The following is a 16196-nucleotide window of genomic DNA, read 5'->3' as shown; positions in this document are numbered from 1 at the left end:
CCTCTTGTGACCTCCTGCATACAAAAATATATATTGACTATTGTTTTTTTTTACAATTTTTTTTTTTTTATGTTATGCTTTCTCTGTGTTTTCTATTACCCCTAATACACTGAATTGTTTTAATAGAGTCATAGCTTGGCCCAACAAGCAATATTTTTTTTTATTCAAGACATATTGGGGCTATGTTAAACAATTATGTGATAAATAGAAGGATATTCGGTTTTAAGACTACTCCCATCATTTCAATAAACACAAATATATTGGTCAGCCAACATGAGTTTGACAGTGAGGGGGAGTGACAGGGTGACAGTGAGGGGGAGGAATAAGGAGACAGTGTGGTGGAGGAATAGGGAGACAGTGTGGTGGAGGAATAAGGAGACAGTGTGGTGGAGGAATAGGGAGACAGTGTGGTGGAGGAATAAGGAGACAGTGTGGTGGAGGAATAGGGAGACAGTGTGGTGGAGGAAAAGGGGGCAGTGTGGTGGAGGAATAGGGAGACAGTGTGGTGGAGGAATAAGGAAACAGTGTGGTGGAGGAATAAGGAGACAGTGTGGTGGAGGAATAAGGAGACAGTGTGGTGGAGGAATAGGGAGACAGTGTGGTGGAGGAATAAGGAGACAGTGTGGTGGAGGAATAGGGAGACAGTGTGGTGGAGGAATAAGGAGACAGTGTGGTGGAGGAATAGGGAGACAGTGTGGTGGAGGAATAGGGAGACAGTGTGGTGGAGGAATAGGGAGACAGTGTGGTGGAGGAATAAGGAGACAGTGTGGTGGAGGAATAAGGAGACAGTGTGGTGGAGGAATAGGGAGACAGTGTGGTGGAGGAATAAGGAGACAGTGTGGTGGAGGAATAAGGAGACAGTGTGGTGGAGGAATAAGGAGACAGTGTGGTGGAGGAATAAGGAGACAGTGTGGTGGAGGAATAGGGAGACAGTGTGGTGGAGGAATAAGGAGACAGTGTGGTGGAGGAATAAGGAGACAGTGTGGTGGAGGAATAAGGAGACAGTGTGGTGGAGGAATAGGGAGACAGTGTGGTGGAGGAATAGGGAGACAGTGTGGTGGAGGAATAAGGAGACAGTGTGGTGGAGGAATAGGGAGACAGTGTGGTGGAGGAATAAGGAGACAGTGTGGTGGAGGAATAAGGAGACAGTGTGGTGGAGGAATAAGGAGACAGTGTGGTGGAGGAATAAGGAGACAGTGTGGTGGAGGAATAAGGAGACAGTGTGGTGGAGGAATAGGGAGACAGTGTGGTGGAGGAATAAGGAGACAGTGTGGTGGAGGAATAGGGAGACAGTGTGGTGGAGGAATAAGGAGACAGTGTGGTGGAGGAATAGGGAGACAGTGTGGTGGAGGAATAAGGAGACAGTGTGGTGGAGGAATAAGGAGACAGTGTGGTGGAGGAATAAGGAGACAGTGTGGTGGAGGAATAAGGAGACAGTGTGGTGGAGGAATAGGGAGACAGTGTGGTGGAGGAATAAGGAGACAGTGTGGTGGAGGAATAAGGAGACAGTGTGGTGGAGGAATAAGGAGACAGTGTGGTGGAGGAATAGGGAGAAAGTGAGGTTGAGGAATAAGGAGACAGTGTGGTGGAGGAATAAGGAGACAGTGTGGTGGAGGAATAAGGAAATACAGAGGTGGAAACATGTTGTATAATTGAGGAGCTTCTCTGTCATCATTAATCACTAGAGCTGTCAGCTGTCCACCCAGGTCGCACCCTGTGTCGTGGGTGTGCTTTAGTGTGTGTGCTTTTGTGTGTGAGCTTTTCACTCTCTCTCTCTCTCTCTCTCTCTCTCTCTCTCTATCTCTGTATGTGTGTGTATGTGTGTGTTCGTGCATAAGCCAAGTTTGTCTTGTGTTGTAGATGGCCTCACAAAGCAAGGAGTGTGTATAACTTCAATAAAATGCTCCCAATACTGTGAAGTCCAGTTTTAGCTCAGTCTTGCTTGAGGGGACTCAGTGGCTGCATGTAACACATGCTCTCCAGTAGAATCAGTGTAAAGGCAACCTGGGAGGCATGCAAGTGCTCATATCTGCCAGTCCCAAGATGGATAGATAGAGTGATGTATGAGGGGAGGAAAGGGAAGAAAGGAGTGATGGATGGATTGGATAAATGAGTAATGGATGAGTAATGGACGAGTAACAACTAAATGGAAAACGGCACGCCTGTTCCCTCTGACATGATGGAGAGTCTCTAATTCAATTCTATCTGTCCCTAATGCGATTGACGCCAAGCTGGTGCATCCATACGGCCCAGTCTCTCTGGCTGGGTAAAGGTTCCCTTCAGGAACGACAGATGGGTTTCACTCAAGGACTTCAGGTTGAGAAGAGACAGTCACAGAGCTCTTGCTTTCTAATATCAAAGAGTCATTATTGGCACCATTGGTGGACTTTGCTGGCGGCAAAAAATTGCTCACAGAAACGGGACCCATATAGAAACACACACACACACACACGCATCTCTCACTTAAACCAACGAACACATCAAAGAACAATCCAACATCAGATGTCACATTCAGTCAGACAGCCAGTCAGTCTGAATGCCTGAGGTCTGGGTGTCTTAACCACCTGATCTGTCTTGATCTCTCCCTTAAATCCCAGACTCTTCCGTGTCTCTGGCTTTTCTAGGCCAAATACAAGGTCCTCAAAGGCTACATGAGACACCTGAAACCTGTTTTGCAATCCTAGCATGAGTATCTCCTTCGGCTGTCCTCCCAATGAACCCAGAACATATTTTATTAATTGAACCCTTCACTGACCAGGTGTTGAGGAGACTTTTACCGGTCCAGTTGAAGGGTAGGATTTGCAGGTGAGAGGGGTTGAAAGAGCGGAAGATTGAAGATGTGGAAGATTGAAAAATGTAACACTGAAAATGGGCGCAGACGCCAAGGTTACCGCAGTGGCATGTTGTTGTGGCCCGTGAGTCTGCCTGTCAGGACTTTGACCAACCTCCCTAGTCATCTACACTATAACAGTGTCACCTAACCAGGATACAACATAATACCTTTCCTATCCCACCCTGAGCTACAGTAACCTGAGAGATGAACAAGACCTTATCCCGGACATGACCAGACACACTTTAGGTCTGATGCCTATCTGGACTTAACACAGACATCGAGAAGCCTGGAACTCATTGAAACTCACAGGGTGGAAAGAGATGTTGAATACTGGCAAAAACAGACCTGTTCTAAAGACCACAATAAATGCTTGTTGTCCTCCCTGTGTGTATGTCTGTCTGTCACAGAAATCCCTTCGTTCTTAGAGACGGTCCATGTTGGCTGACTGTCAATATAAAGGAGTAACAAACTAACCATGTGAAGACTGAAGAATATGCAAGAATACCAGAGTCAAGATATCAGAGTTATTTTTCCGGAGCAGGGCTCAGGACAGACATTGGAATACTGGGACATGAACATTTTAAAAATACCATAGTCATGTCATTAAAAGATTTAAAGTATTTTGTATACAAAGTCTGACAAATTAGTTTGTCAGAAAAGATGAAGAGGAACAAGATTATCACAAAATAACTAATGAAATAATATGGATAATTGAGAATATCTTAGTAAAACTATGAATAACCACCCAACCACCTTTCGAGCAGTTTACAACTCTATTTCCGATAATTTTTACACATATAGTCAGATAACCCACAAGCTTTTGTTTCCATTGGGAGGCAAATGAGTAGAACCTAGGGAAGAAAGGAGGTCAGCAGAGTCAAGCACAAGCTAGTGCGGTCCTATTCGGCAATACTCACTTGTTCTAGCATGTTCTTTTAAGAAATGCCTTGTTTAAAAAGAGGCCAGCTAGTATCCACCAAAGATTTCCACCAGTTATGCTAAGCTAACAGAATACTACATTTCTAAAACTTTCTTCAAAGCTATATGCAGAGACAAACAAATGGTTTCCATATATTCATCAGCTCACACAGTGACAATGTTGTTTTTGGACTAACTGACTCATTAATTCATAGCTGGTTTTAATGGCTAAATGAAGCAAATGAACAAACAAAATGTTTTATGAATGTGGCGTCAACATTGGATTGACAAATGAAGACAACATAGTTTAAATATATTCATTATCATTTATTAAACAAAATATGACCTCTCCTTTAACCGAATAGCTCTTGCATCATCAGAAAAAGTGTTGCTCCTCTGTTTGGGTCTGTATCCCTACCTTATACCCAGGTCATTCACCCAAATACTTAAAAAATATTACATCTCACATCATTCACTATTAATCTGCTGTACAAACAACAATGAAGAAACCAGAGAGATATGTGACATTCATTCAGAGAATAGGAAAAAGGATACTTCATAAGGAGCGAAAAAAATACTTTCATGAACAAATGATTGTTTTTATCATATCTAAACAAATCTTGTTCATAACAGATAAAAATGACAGAGCTGTATAACTGCAACATAAGGACAACAATATGAAATAAAATTAGAATACAATTTATAGGATATTAAACTTGTAGTTAAGGGCTCAGTAAAACATAAATACATTTCTCTTTTCGGTCAAAGATGTAAATGTATGAAGCTGAAACAAATCATTAGTGAGCTAAACGCACACACACTGAGGGTCAAGCTAGCATGCATCTGGCTCTCCACTTCTCCACGGTTTCCCCTGACCTCCCCACAGTGCTAAAGGTTAGGGCCATCACCATTCCGCTGGCTCTGTCTTTCCACTGCAGTCACTAGTCCCAGTTTGAGATCAGGAAATCCAAAAGGCATTATAGAATCCTAGCAACAGCTACGGTATCAGCCACCAACCGGCCCGCTCTGTGGTGCTGTCACAACTTAGCATAGCACAATGTACACTGGTCCGGTCTAATTTTCTTGTACAGGAAATGCAGTATCCTAGCAGTGTGCAGACATGCAAGCATCCAGCCACCTTCCTGGTTCCTCCATACGGTAGGTCCTGCTTTGGTATGGAGCAGTAGTGATTCCTCCCCAACGGGTGGGATGTCCTTCCCGCAGAGGCCCCTGAAACGACCTCCATCCAGGGCTACCTTAACATTGCTATTAAAATCAATTGAATCCACAGGCTTCCGTCACTTTTAGACAGGGGGCAGCAGAGCTAGGCGTAAAGGAATAGGGGAGCCACCTTGGCTTATTAATGCTAAGAGCAACACTGTAGACAGTGTGGATGGATGGAGATGGTGTATCACTGGTAGCCCAAGGCAGACGCTGAGCCCAGTCTCTGGCTATAGAGGGTGTAGTGGGGGTAGTAAGGAGAACCTGTCTGGAGGGAGTGCAAGGGGATGGAGGTAGGTCCGGAGGGCAGGTGGACCTTACCATAAGGATGGTACCGGGCCAGACCCATGGTATGGGGAGACCTGAGGGAGAAGGAGTTCTGCAGCGAGGTTTGGCTAGAGTGGGGGAGGTGGAGGTGGCAGGAGGCAGCCGAGGCAGAGGAAACACTGGGATAGGCAGAAAGGAGCTTGCTGTCTATCCCTCCGGGTATGGAGGTGTGTGTACGCAGGTGGGCCAGCAGCTCTTCCGAGGTGGGGAAGCGTTTATCACAGGGCCCCCCAGCTGACACCCAGTTACAGGCATGCGGCATGGGGTCATTGGAGAGCATGAAGCCATACGTGTAGAGGGGGTGGGACAGGGTAGGGGTGATGCTGGAAGACATGGTGCTGGGGTGAAGGGAGTGGAGGTGGTGGGAGGGGTACACCAAACCCGGGTAGCCTGATTTAAGGGCGGAGGAGGGGTCGTGCACACAGGGGTTGCTGCCCCCCAGGTGTGGCGCATTGGGGTAGCTGAGGCAGTATGGATCCCGGCACAAGCCCTGCATGAAGGAAGGGGGGGAGGTGCCAGCCAAAGGGCTGGAACTGGGGTGTTTTCCTGGTAAACCTACTCCCCCGGCTCCGAGACCAGACTTTGTAGGGTCCAACCCTGGAACAAACTGGGAGGGGTACCCAGCGTAGGCCCCTACCACAGAGCCATGGTAGCCTATACTGGAGGAGGACAAGGGGAAGACAGAGTGGCCGGTCTTATAAGGAGAGATGGGAGCAATGTGTCCGGGGCCCAGGCCCAGTTGTGGTGGTTGGGAGTCTACCTTGCCCCCGTCGTGGCTGGGGCTTCCCTCGGAGCTGCCCGTGCTAGAGTTGGTGCTGGCTCTGGTGTGGCTGGAGTTAGCCAACTGGGGACTGTCCAGGCCGGCCCTATTCACGTCTGACTCCTTCTTAAGATGGCCGCCACTACTGTTTCGGCTACTGTTAGTGTTCCTGTGTGGACTGCTAATTTCCTGTTTGTGTTCTCCGTTCAGAGTCTTGGCGAGGGAACCTTGGTGCCCGTGAGGCGACTGGCTCTGTCTGTGTGTCTGGAGCAGCTGCTGTGCGTGTTGGGACGTCGCGCCACTACCCAAGTCAGGAGAGATGGCATGAGACGGAAAAGACGGGCAAGAGCCTGAGTTACTGTTAGCACCTCCGTTCCCGTTACTCGGTACCCTGAACCCGGCCTTATCAGAGCTGTTAGAGCTATTAACCCCGTCCCTCCGACCGTCCCCTCCGACTTTAGTATATGGCTTAAAGCTGGACTTGTCCTCCGGTGAGGGCCGGTGTTCCCCCAGTTTATGACTGGAGGAGGAGGACGAAGAAGAGCGTCCGTTATGCTCCTTGTCGGTGTGGCTGTTGGAGACTGAGCCTAGCTTGGAGGAGGGAGGAGGGTCAGGCTTGCCGATCTGGGAGCAGGTCTGGGCCAGCAGCGCAAGCGGACTCTTCTTGGCATCAAGCTGGAGAAAGAAAATAACATCAGGTATTCATTTCAACCACTATTAGTGTAAAGGGGCATTTTACAAGTGCAGAAAGAAAGAAAGAAAGAAAGAAAGACGGAAATTAGCATTGTAGCCTAGTGGTCTAGAGTGCTGTGCCAGTAAAGTAAAGGTCGCTGATTCTGATCCCCAAGTCGGTAAATAAAAAACGGTTGTTCTGTCACGGGGCAAGACAGTAAATCCTTGTTTTGTTATGAATAAGAATATATTCTGGGCATAAAGTAAAATAATATAAAGGTAAAAAATAATATAAAGGTAAAAAAAATATATATTTGCCGGTATAACAGGCTACGCCATGAATGCATACAATAGTCTAATGATGTTTCGAAGTAACTAGACAAAACGAAGTTGTGTAAAATGTATGTAGCATATTGCTTACAAAGTTGAAGCAACATATAAAGGTAGAAATAGTGGAGATACTCAGGAAACTTCAAAAATAGGATGTAGACAACATGGAAATGCGCTCAGGGAATTACTTCTCAGACTTCCCTTACTATGCAGCAATGTAATATAAATTCCCCTCGTACGCGGTCGCGTAAACGATAGCAATGTGATTTTGCGCCGGAAGACAAGGAACTTGAGAGAATAAACGAGATGTAGAATCAGATATATGCAAAAAAATAAAATAATAAAAGACTAAAATCAGTGACAAATTACCAGGTCAATAGAAGCTTAGAAAATACCTCAATGCTCACTGGTGCAGATTGTAAGGGTTGCATGTAGTCCGGATGGTGAAGCAGGTGACTGGTGTGCGCGGTCAACATCTTGTGTGTCCGGATAGGGAGCAGCTTTGCCTCGGGTAATAGAATCCAAAGGAGTCGGTGAATAACGCGCTACTTCGGGAACTGCGCTAATCACTACCGTTACAGGTCCGCCGCGTATCTCGTTCGTAATAAATCCAGTAGAAAATGTTTTTAATTGGAAAGAAAAACGAAATATGTTGTAGAAAGGCGGTCCCAGAAAAAGAAAGTGTATACTTATCGCAGTGTATAGTTAATAATCCTGGAGAAATATTGTCCAGGCTATTCCCCATCCACTTTATTCGCAAATAAGTTGTCGGACGGCTTTTCACTCATTGTGCCAATTCCAGAATTATTCTTCAACGGGTTCTAGTTCACAAAAGCCACATCAGTCGAAATGTGAAAAGAATACACGAATGCAATTCAGTTGCAGAATTACTACAGTCAACCAAAATAGGAAAAGCTGTAGATTCCCAAAAAGACGAAGGTACTACGGATCAAAACGGACTCCTGAGGAAGTGGACCTCTCTCTCGTATTCTCTGTGTCTCCCCTGTACTCACACCCGTCTGTACCTGAAGTATGTGAGATCACAAGGGAACGTTCAAAGTAAGCGAGCCACTGTCCAATAGTGAGGTGGCTGTTACGGCAATGATGAGCTTGTGCGTTTTATCCGGAATTAAGGCGCAGCATTATCCCTCCGGGCCAACTAACACAGTCTGTCCAGTGTATTTCACGGGGTTAGATACGTCTCCCGATAGTATTCAGAATGTCCGAACTTGATGTAATTTACTTTTATGCAAACATTTTACTAGTCGCCCTTTTTGCCATTTGTTGATACTGTATATATGCTATGTACCACTTAGTGTGTATCAGTGTGCTGTAAGCATGAACAACAGGGGGCGCCGTTGATGACTATTTCATTTGGTCTATTATTGCAGTCAACTTCACCGATGCAACATGCTAAAATAATTTGTTGTTTTGCTTTTGTGGCTAAGGTATTCAAGTAGTGAGGCAAATGTTAATGCATTATTGGACCCGTGTGACAGTGGTCACTACACGGCTTAAATAAGGTTATTGTCAACGGAAATTAACATGGTTGCACGCCGTCCAGCAGAAATAGGCTAGTTAATCTTACTGTCTTTATTTTAAGGAAAAAGTGAAATGGGAGTCACACACATTTTACTTTCCTTCTCTGTAGCATATATGTGACATAAAAATTTAGTTTCCTGTACTGATTTTAGAAATGTACTTCCTTCCTTTATCATTTCTTTTTTCAAATCTCTCTCTTTCTCACTATATTGATAATGAACCCACAAGCCCCTTGAATACCTCATGTTGGAGTCTATTACTTTTTTATTGTTATATGCAATTTTCACAACCCATCAATGAAATATGTAATAAAGATCGAACAGCGCCCCCATATTCATGGTTCTAGAAATCTGGAATGTTAATAACTTGATTGCATTACTGCCTGGCTGCTGACTGACTCCGCAATGAGCTAATTTTGTTAACCTAATTATACAATGAATTGGTTAAAGTACTTAAAAATTACGCCTGACAAGAGCTATTAGCAGCGGCCCGGAATAGTCTCAGCTGAGGGGCTTTGATGCTCCCTATCCTCTGGCTGCTGTTGCAATCCAGGGAGAAATATGTCCTAATCCTCCCGAATCATAACCGATGGGCAAAAAGCGGGATGTTAAATGGGAATAAAATAAATTATGATGGAAATGTGTTTTCTATTACAGTGTCCTCAATTCAAGATACGAATAAATATTGTATATAATTGTCATTATAGGCTAATAATGCAGTTAACATTAAATAAGCCGTACACTGATACAGCCTGCTGTGCTCACGCTGACCAGTATTGTCTAACGCATTAGTCATTAAACCGTCCTCTTGCAACTGCAAGAAGTTGCTGTTTATTTAAGTGTAGTGACGGGCCTTGATCTTTTGACCTAGCAGTCGGCCCTTGGCCCTCAGACGGACACAGGGAACCTCCATCAGTGTCGTTGCAGTGATAAGAGAGCGCTGTAGAAACATGGCATCAAGGTACGAGGTCATTGTTCAACGTCACTGTAGCTGAATGTGTGCTTGCACTGTGATTCATCGCAGAGGTTGTGTGTTTATTACACACTATCAAACCAGTTGGATATGTCAATCACAGTTAGGTGCTGAACTTTTTAATTCTGCTTTGTTCTCCCGTGGTTTGATTTTCTTGACAATTAACATGTGATGTGTGATCGTCTTTGTGTGCATATGTGTGTGTTCATCGTGTGTGTTTGGTCCAACATACATTTATTATTACACATCACTCTCTCTGATCATAGAACTTAATCAAAGCAAAGATGTTCAGCTAAAATGTCTCTGTACTACAGCATACTGTACATCATGTCTCTGTACTACAGCATACTGTACATCATGTTGAATGACCAACACACACACACACACACACACATGTCAGAGGTGGGACTAATTGCTAACTTGAAGTTTGTTAGTTAAGTGGACCAAGTGAGTCTAAAGAGGGAAATTAAGCCTCTGTTTGTTTGTGTTCCAGGTGTCCACCCACCGGAAGTAATGCAGTCTGCAGGCATGGAGGACTGGTACCGGTCAGGAAGGATGGGTACTGGTCAGGAAGGATGGGTACAGGTGATGGAGGATGGGTACAGGTCATGTAGGATGGGTACAGGTCATGTAGGATGGGTACAGGTCATAGAGGATAGGTACAGTTCATGGAGGCAAGGTTTAAGTAAGAAAGATGGAATAAAGTGTTAGTATTGTATGTACAGTATCTCACAAAAGTGAGTACACCCCTCACATATTTGTAAATATTTGAGTATATATTTTCATTTGACTGACATAAGGACATGGATTACTGGAACCATGCCCTGTGGTCTGATGAGACCAAGATAAACTTATTTGGTTCAGATGGTGTCAAGCGTGTGTGGCGGCAACCAGGTGAGGAGTACAAAGAAAAGTGTGTCTTGTCTACAGTCAAGGATGGTGGTGGGAGTGTCATGGTCTGGGGCTGCATAAGAGCTGCCGGCACTGGGGAGCTACAGTTCATCGAGGGAACCATGAATGTCAGCATTTACTGTGACATACTGAAACAGCATGATCCCCTCCCTTCGGACACTGGGCCGCAGGGCAGTATTCCAACATGATAACGACCCCCAAACACACCTCCAAGACGACCACTGCCTTCCTAAAGAAGCTGAGGGTAAAGGTGATGGACTGGCCAAGCATGCCTCCAGACCTAAACCCTATTGAGCATCTGTGGGGCATCCTCAAACGGAAGGTGGAGGAGCACAAGGTCTCTAACATCCACCAGCTACGTGATGTGATCATGGAGGAGTGGAAGAGGAACCTGGCTACCTGTGAATCTCTGGTGAACTCCATGCCCAAGAGGGTTAAGGCAGTGCTGGAAAATAATGGTGGCCACACAAAATATCGTCACTTTGGGCACAATTTGGACATTTTCACTTAGCGGTGTACTCACTTTTGTTGCCAGTGGTTTAGACATTAATGGCTGTGTGTTGCGTTATTTTGAGGGGACAGAAAATGTACACTGTTATACAAGCTGTACACTCACTACTTTACATTGTACCAAAGTCTAATTTCTTCAGTGTTGTCACATGAAAAGGTATAATTAATTATTTACAAAAATGTGAGGGGTGTACTCACTTTTGTGATATACTGTATAGGAAATGTGATGGGATGGTGGTATCTTGCTAGCCAGATTATGTCTGAACCATGCCTTATCTAATAAATGTATTGAAATTGTTCTTTTTGGTTTGGTCTCCACTCCACGCTGCCTGCACAAACAAGATTCTATAGAACACATACACACAAATCCAACAGTGGTATGGGTATCTTTTGACCTTGAGGTGGTGGGTAATGTATATTGATATTTGGCAGATGCTCATTTTTAAACAGTCAGTAGACTCTAGGTTTTTCCCCATTCTGTCTGGTTTTCTGGCTTTCCTTCTGGAAGTGAAATGAGATCAAGGCCAGTTTTAATGACTTTTTATGTTCCTGTCCTGACCACCACACTCACATCCTGAACATGACTGACTGCAAGTGTGTGCTGATGAATAAACCACACGCAGGCAGGACTACACAAACACACACACACACACACACTCCCACCTTGTTTAGATGCTACGCTGGGTGTTAATTTCCATAGGTAAACAAGGCTCATCTGTGTCAGAGCGCTGTAGTGAATGGAACATTTATCTCTCAGCAGCATGTTTTTTCATCCTCTATTGTAGTTCTTTCACCTGCCTTCCTGTCACCAGCTCATCTCAACAATCACTTAATCACTCAACTATTTAAATCACAAGAGCTTATCCACTCCCTCAACACATGCACGCACGCACACACACACACACACACACACAAGCAAGCTCATGCATGCACGCATGCACACACATGCACACGTGCACACATACACATACACACACAGACACAAACACATATACACACGCACAGACACAACCAGGCCTTTACCATGCCACACATGCTGTACTATTCCCTTCAACAAAGGCTGGCATTGTAATCAGACAGCAGGCAGGGAGAGGAGGGGAGCGGTTATCTGCTGGCTGCAAGTGGGTGGGTGGGGAGATCCAAGGAGATCAGGCTTCCGGGGGCCTGGATCAGATCTGATGAGGGAACATTGTTCAGGGACATTTCAGATGACATCAAAGGTTGTTTTTACACATGCCCTTGATTTCTCTTCCTCTTGACAGCTTTTTCTGCAGAACATACAAAACACAACTATTGTTTAATCAGTGTATGTGTTGTGTTCTGTCATTGTCAAACCATGTAATACCAGAAGTGCAGCTCATTCCTCAGCTGATTCTCAGCTTTATAATGAGTCAGTGGCTGAAACAAAAGCAAATCGTTCTTGTCCTGAACCGCCATCATAAATCCTCAGTCTGTCTATAAAATCAAAGAAAATGGAAGTTAAGTGTAACAGTGCAAGCGACCAGACCAGATCTATGGTACCTATTGACCCACTCCACCAGTTCAATAAGTCACTTTGATAGGGAAGTCTGTGGGCTGGCTACTGTTGAGTGTTTGAGGAGAAATGGGGGAAAAAAGCAGAGAGGGAGTGTGTGAGGGTTTTGGAAGAAGAGGGAAAGCGTGAGCTGCTCTTTGCTTTCTGAATGCTACCCAGTTGAGTTACTTTATTTACTTAACCCTCTGTCCAACTCTCACTCACAGCCTACATGTCAAAGATGACTAATATGTGGCAGCCATTTTGAGAGCCGGGGGCTGAACAGGACTGATGTTTAGGCATAATGTAGGCTGTGTGCTGTACGCATACCAGCATAATCGCTAGCCGGCAACTTCCATTCCAAACCCCAAACACCCCATTACAGAGGGAAAGATGTATTACAGTCTCAGAATGCACGTACGCACACACACATATAGACGCGTACACACACACAAACAGATGAGATACACACAGACAGGCACTCACGCAAAAGCACTCGCAGAACACACCACATACACACAAACACACACATTATGGCGTTCCACATCTGTCAGCGCTCAGCACACACCCCACGTCTCTCCCTTCGGTCTCTAGACAGGCCAGCAGTCTTGATACCGCCTGTCTGACTCGTGGTTAAAACGAAGACTAGCGAAATGTTGGTACAGTGTTGAAAGACTGTAGAAAGGTGCTAAATTCGTTTTTTCCAGATAGCACAACAACACCGTTTGGCCACGGAGTTCAGCAGTTTTGACTAGATTTTCATATTCTATTAACAATGTCCATTTACATTCTTAAGAGGTTTCATAAACAGTTCTAATGAATGCAACTGTTGGACAATGGGTGAAGACATTTATTTTGTAATTCTCTGACTGAGTTGTACCAGATTGAACTGATGAATAAGGGTTGAATTTCAGGGATTTTAGTGGGAATTAAGATATTCAGAATTGACAATTGTTTTGACAGCACAGATATTCAAAAATTAGAAGCTATTCCTTTCATATATTGTTTTTATTTGAAGGCAATAATATGTGCATAAGACTTTTATGGTACATACAGTTAAGTGTCTTTGCATGGACTAAAACACTAATATAAAGCATTGGAACAGGGATGCAATCCCCACAATGTTCTGTCTGGGCCTATCAAGTTTTGCTGTTATCAAGTCTTTTCTCTAACGTAGAGGACACCCTCGCAACCCCAGAAGGCATGGAGCCAGGAGGTCTGGGGGCCAATCCCCTGTCATCAACAGTATCTGTTAATATTATTAAAATTATCCTGACAGTAAACTGTTTGTTTCCAATAATGTACATGAGGGGGTCAAACACATAATATTTTTTTAATGGATCTCTGTCCTTTTTTTCAGCCTCCTTCCTTAATTGGTTAATAAGTATGAAAAAAGGTCAGTAAGGGTATTGACAGACATGCTGGTTGTGTCTACAAATACTTTGGCAGGCAACCCTTAAGCTGAAACTGATTAAATGAAAACACACCTAAAACAATAAAACTATAAATAATATAAATCATCAATTTAATTATTCAATGTAATATTTAATTATTGGATAACCAAGGCTAAGTTGTGACATTGTACAACTATTTACGGGTTTTACCCCCAAAATGGTTAGTATTTAGAAGGTTTGACAGTGTCATGAAAGCTAGCATTATTTGCTAAGTCTGATGTTATGGTTAGCTAACAACTCAGCCAGTCATAGTGTTTTCATAAAAAGCAAAAGGGATGGTGCTAACCAGTGCAGTACTGGGGACTGGAAAAGTGGTTAAACTGTAATTTTGCAAGCCAGTGAAATATGTTGTTGTATTCTTGAGAAAGGCAGGTAACCCTACATGCTCCCTGGGCGTTCATCACAGCACAGCGCATCATCGAAGGGGTTAACTTAAACACAGAAGGAAATTCTCATTAGACCTTGTGTGCAAACTGACAAATATCCCAATCATCTTCCCTTTTATTTTAAATGGAATTGGAGAAATAATCACTGGATGGAAATAATTATCACAACATTCTGACAGTTAGGCATTTGCTAAATAGATGTTTTACTTTGTTTTAAAATAGCTGTTCTATTGTTTTTCAAAATAATTGTATTTAATAGTCTAGCAACTAAGCATATGACCCTAGTCAGGGTTGTTGTATTGTTGGTTCTCTCTTTCCAGTGGAGATTTCTTACTCTGTTCATGAAAATGCTGGTATAAAACTCTAAAGTGCACATTTCCAGCTCTTTCCATTTTGGAATGATGATCAGATGACCAGCATAAATATGAGCCAGATGATTAATCCTGCTACACACTGCCAACAACAACTCAAGACTAGGTCACATCCAGAAACATTTGTCCAAGGTGTGGTTAGGCAACTTTAGGAGGGCAACTGACAGAAATGTAGCTGAAAACTGGTAATAATTCAAGCTGTGTGGGAGTAGATTCTCATGACTGCAACACAGGCCTGAGAAATGCATGTCACTCGCCATAAGACGGTGCCACAAAAATGTTTCAAATTACTACAAGCTATGTAAGATTCCCCATTGTTGGTCCTGCCTTGAGAATGCGTCCGAAGAATAGCACCAGTCAAATGAGCGGTGGTTAGAATGGCAAGGTCAGAAGATAACCAAAAACTGCAACAGGGTTTTATGTGTAAAGAATAGGACAGACACACAGTTATGTTCATTCTTACGGGATTGGTTGCAACTAGGATGCTACAGCCTATGTGCTGAGCCATTTTCTCCGTTATGTTCAATGTTATGAAGTATGCAAAGTTATCACACCTGATATCATACATGTAAAAAGAAAAACAAGCAATGCAAGTCTTAATTTTACATTGAACTCATTTCAGCCATTACTGGGATGAGTTTCGTGTTTTAAATGTTTCTGCTGTTATTGCGTGAATGGGGAGGAAAAGACAGTGTTATAACCAACAGAGAGAAAGTGTCAAAAGATGAAAGCGCTCAATCTAGCGTCATTTAAGTGCAACTGGATTTTGCATCACTCAAACACCGAGCCTTTTCCATTGCTAGATGCTGTTAGATATTAAGTTGTTTATCTGTGAGAGGGACACAAATTCCAGATTTCCATTGCTGATTTTAATATGTGTGTGTTTGTGTGTGTCTGAGCTTGCCAGTGAATATGGTTGAGAAACCACAGATGTATATTCACAAGGAAGGATGACATTAGCCTCACAGGCCCTGTCAATCATGTACAGCAGAGGGGGGGTTACCGTTGTCAGAGCGCTCATCAGGCTTTGATGTAAGGCCAAGGGCCGAGTGCAGATCGCTGTAGGAAGTAACCAGTGCCTATCAGCCCTGTCGTGTCACACAAACAATGAGCAACCTGCTCCTGAGACAACACTCATCCCAGGGCTTGACAGTTGACAGACACATTCCAGATAGTGCCATTACGTAATCCCTATGAGCGGAGATATGGCACTTATTTCCTCTAGGCTTTGTGATAACTCAACTGACTCGAATAATCACTTATGTTAGATCTTTACTTTTATTTGGAGTACTCTTAGATTATTCAGCTTTGTCAGCGGGGAGTTTAGCAGAAGTCTAACATGATGTGGGCTAGGCTGATGTACGGGTAGAAGCAGCAGTTTCTGGTGAACATACATGTATTGCTGCAAATCTAGTCAACTGCTCTTCATGCTAAAACTTTCTTGTCTATCTTCTATCACTTTACTGTCTAAAAAA

General features: G+C 43.8%; 1 protein-coding gene across 1 annotated transcript; it reads right to left on the bottom strand.

The window, feature by feature from the left end:
* Positions 1 to 4063: 4063 nt before the first annotated feature.
* Positions 4064 to 8337, bottom strand: LOC105015182 (zinc finger protein 703). Its single transcript, XM_010878126.4, has 2 exons — positions 7457 to 8337; positions 4064 to 6734 (listed from the first exon to the last, which is right to left on the bottom strand). Exons 1-2 carry the CDS (start codon positions 7535 to 7537, stop codon positions 5163 to 5165), a joined length of 1653 nt encoding a protein of 550 aa, XP_010876428.2. The 5' UTR covers positions 7538 to 8337; the 3' UTR covers positions 4064 to 5162.
* Positions 8338 to 16196: the final 7859 nt, after the last annotated feature.

Source organism: Esox lucius, chromosome 14 (genome assembly GCF_011004845.1).
Source record: "Esox lucius isolate fEsoLuc1 chromosome 14, fEsoLuc1.pri, whole genome shotgun sequence".
In the NCBI taxonomy this organism is placed as follows: Eukaryota; Metazoa; Chordata; class Actinopteri; order Esociformes; family Esocidae; genus Esox; species Esox lucius.
This window is presented reverse-complemented; position numbering and strand designations above follow the sequence as displayed.

Excerpts from the sequence above, each read along its gene's own strand:
- LOC105015182 (XM_010878126.4), bottom strand. The coding sequence starts at position 7,537 with ATGTTGACCGCGCACACCAGTCACCTGCTTCACCATCCGGACTACATG. Across the intron at positions 6,735-7,456 it reads CTGCACCAGTGAGCATTGAG|CTTGATGCCAAGAAGAGTCC; the intron begins GTATTTTCTAAG and ends TTCTTTCTCCAG.